Raw genomic sequence first — 1,353 nt, forward strand, 5'->3', positions numbered from 1 at the left:
CCCTACAGATGGTGATGAGCACAAGCCTTTCTGTTATTTAGTCTACAAGCACCTAAAGTGTTACATTTTCTCTTAGTATTTTTAAAAAAATCATCAGAAGTGCTTCTAGAATGGTTAAACTACCTCTTCACTTTGAGGTATTTAAGGGCAACAGAGTGCATTATGTTGGAGCAGGTTTAATCTAGGTTGGAGAAAACTGTAATAAGAGAAGGACTTTGTTCTGAGAATTAAAAAAATAAAAGTTTTTAAACTTAAATGTTGTGGTACAATTCAAGGCCATTTTATGGCTTGCATTCAATTTTTTTTTAACTGCAAAAGCGAATTCTAAAATCCCAGTAGTTCTTGAGGTGTAACGTATTAAAAAGTATATGCACATGTATAAAATGTAACTGGTGTGGAGAAATGCTGGGCGTGTTTGTTTTTATTGTGCTGTTGGATGGATGAGATGGATAACATGTAATTTTATTGTATTGCTGGTTTTCCTCTTACAGAGAAGATGGAGAGCTAGAAGATGGTGAAATAGATGATGCAGCATATGAAGATGTGAAAGAACATGGTTCAAAAGGTGATGATAAACAGAAAAATGAAAAAGGACATAGAAAATCACGGAAGAAACGCAAAAAAGAAAAAGAAAAGAAAAAATCCAAAAGGAGAAGACGGGATAAACATAAGGTTAGGAAATACAAACCAAAATATTGGAGGTGCTAATTTTAGTTCCAGGTTTAGACAAGGATCCAGAGAATTAAGGACGAAAACTAAAATGGTTTTATTATTGTTTAGGCAGTCTTTGTTTGGTCTCTGAGAGCAAGTTTTGGGATTCCTATCTTACCAATGCACTTCAATATTAAAGATAAAGAATTATTTTAAAAATGGATTCTTGAGACATGAAATGCATATTCACACATTTCGGGGACAGTTTATGTGGGGAAAACACACAATGCATGCATTAAGTAATCCAGTCGTAGGACATTTCAGGTTCTAGTTTGGAAACTTGCTTGTAAGCTCTGCCTAAATGCATTTTCATAAACTTGGTTTTCATTTGTTGATATATAAAAAAGTACAAAATCAGATTGAGGGTGTAATTATTTTATTTGTCATACACATCTTCATTGGATGCTTATTTATTGCAGTATTTCTTTTAACAGCATTTTACTTTTGGTTGTGGTAGTTCTGACATGAAAGGACAGTGTTAAACCATTTCTTAAATTACTTAAACAGTAGTGTAAGTTAAGCACTGCCACAAGCAATAGTAATGGTAGCTGAACCATAGAGATTTAGGAATTTCTTAGGATAAGAGGCAAAATGTAAATTTACTATTTTGCTTTTTGTGCTAATTCTTATATTTAGGGAAAG

General features: G+C 32.9%; 1 protein-coding gene across 1 annotated transcript in view; it reads left to right on the forward strand.

The window, feature by feature from the left end:
* LOC104395037 (zinc finger CCCH domain-containing protein 6-like) overlaps positions 1 to 1,353 on the forward strand; it is a 25,357-nt gene that overhangs the window by 9,084 nt on the left and 14,920 nt on the right. Inside the window, 1 exon segment of the mRNA XM_010004707.1 lies at positions 492 to 672. Coding sequence (XP_010003009.1) covers positions 492 to 672 — 181 coding nt within the window.

The sequence above is a fragment of the Chaetura pelagica genome, unplaced genomic scaffold, assembly GCF_000747805.2.
Source record: "Chaetura pelagica isolate M959 unplaced genomic scaffold, ChaPel_1.0 scaffold171, whole genome shotgun sequence".
NCBI lineage: Eukaryota > Metazoa > Chordata > Aves > Apodiformes > Apodidae > Chaetura > Chaetura pelagica.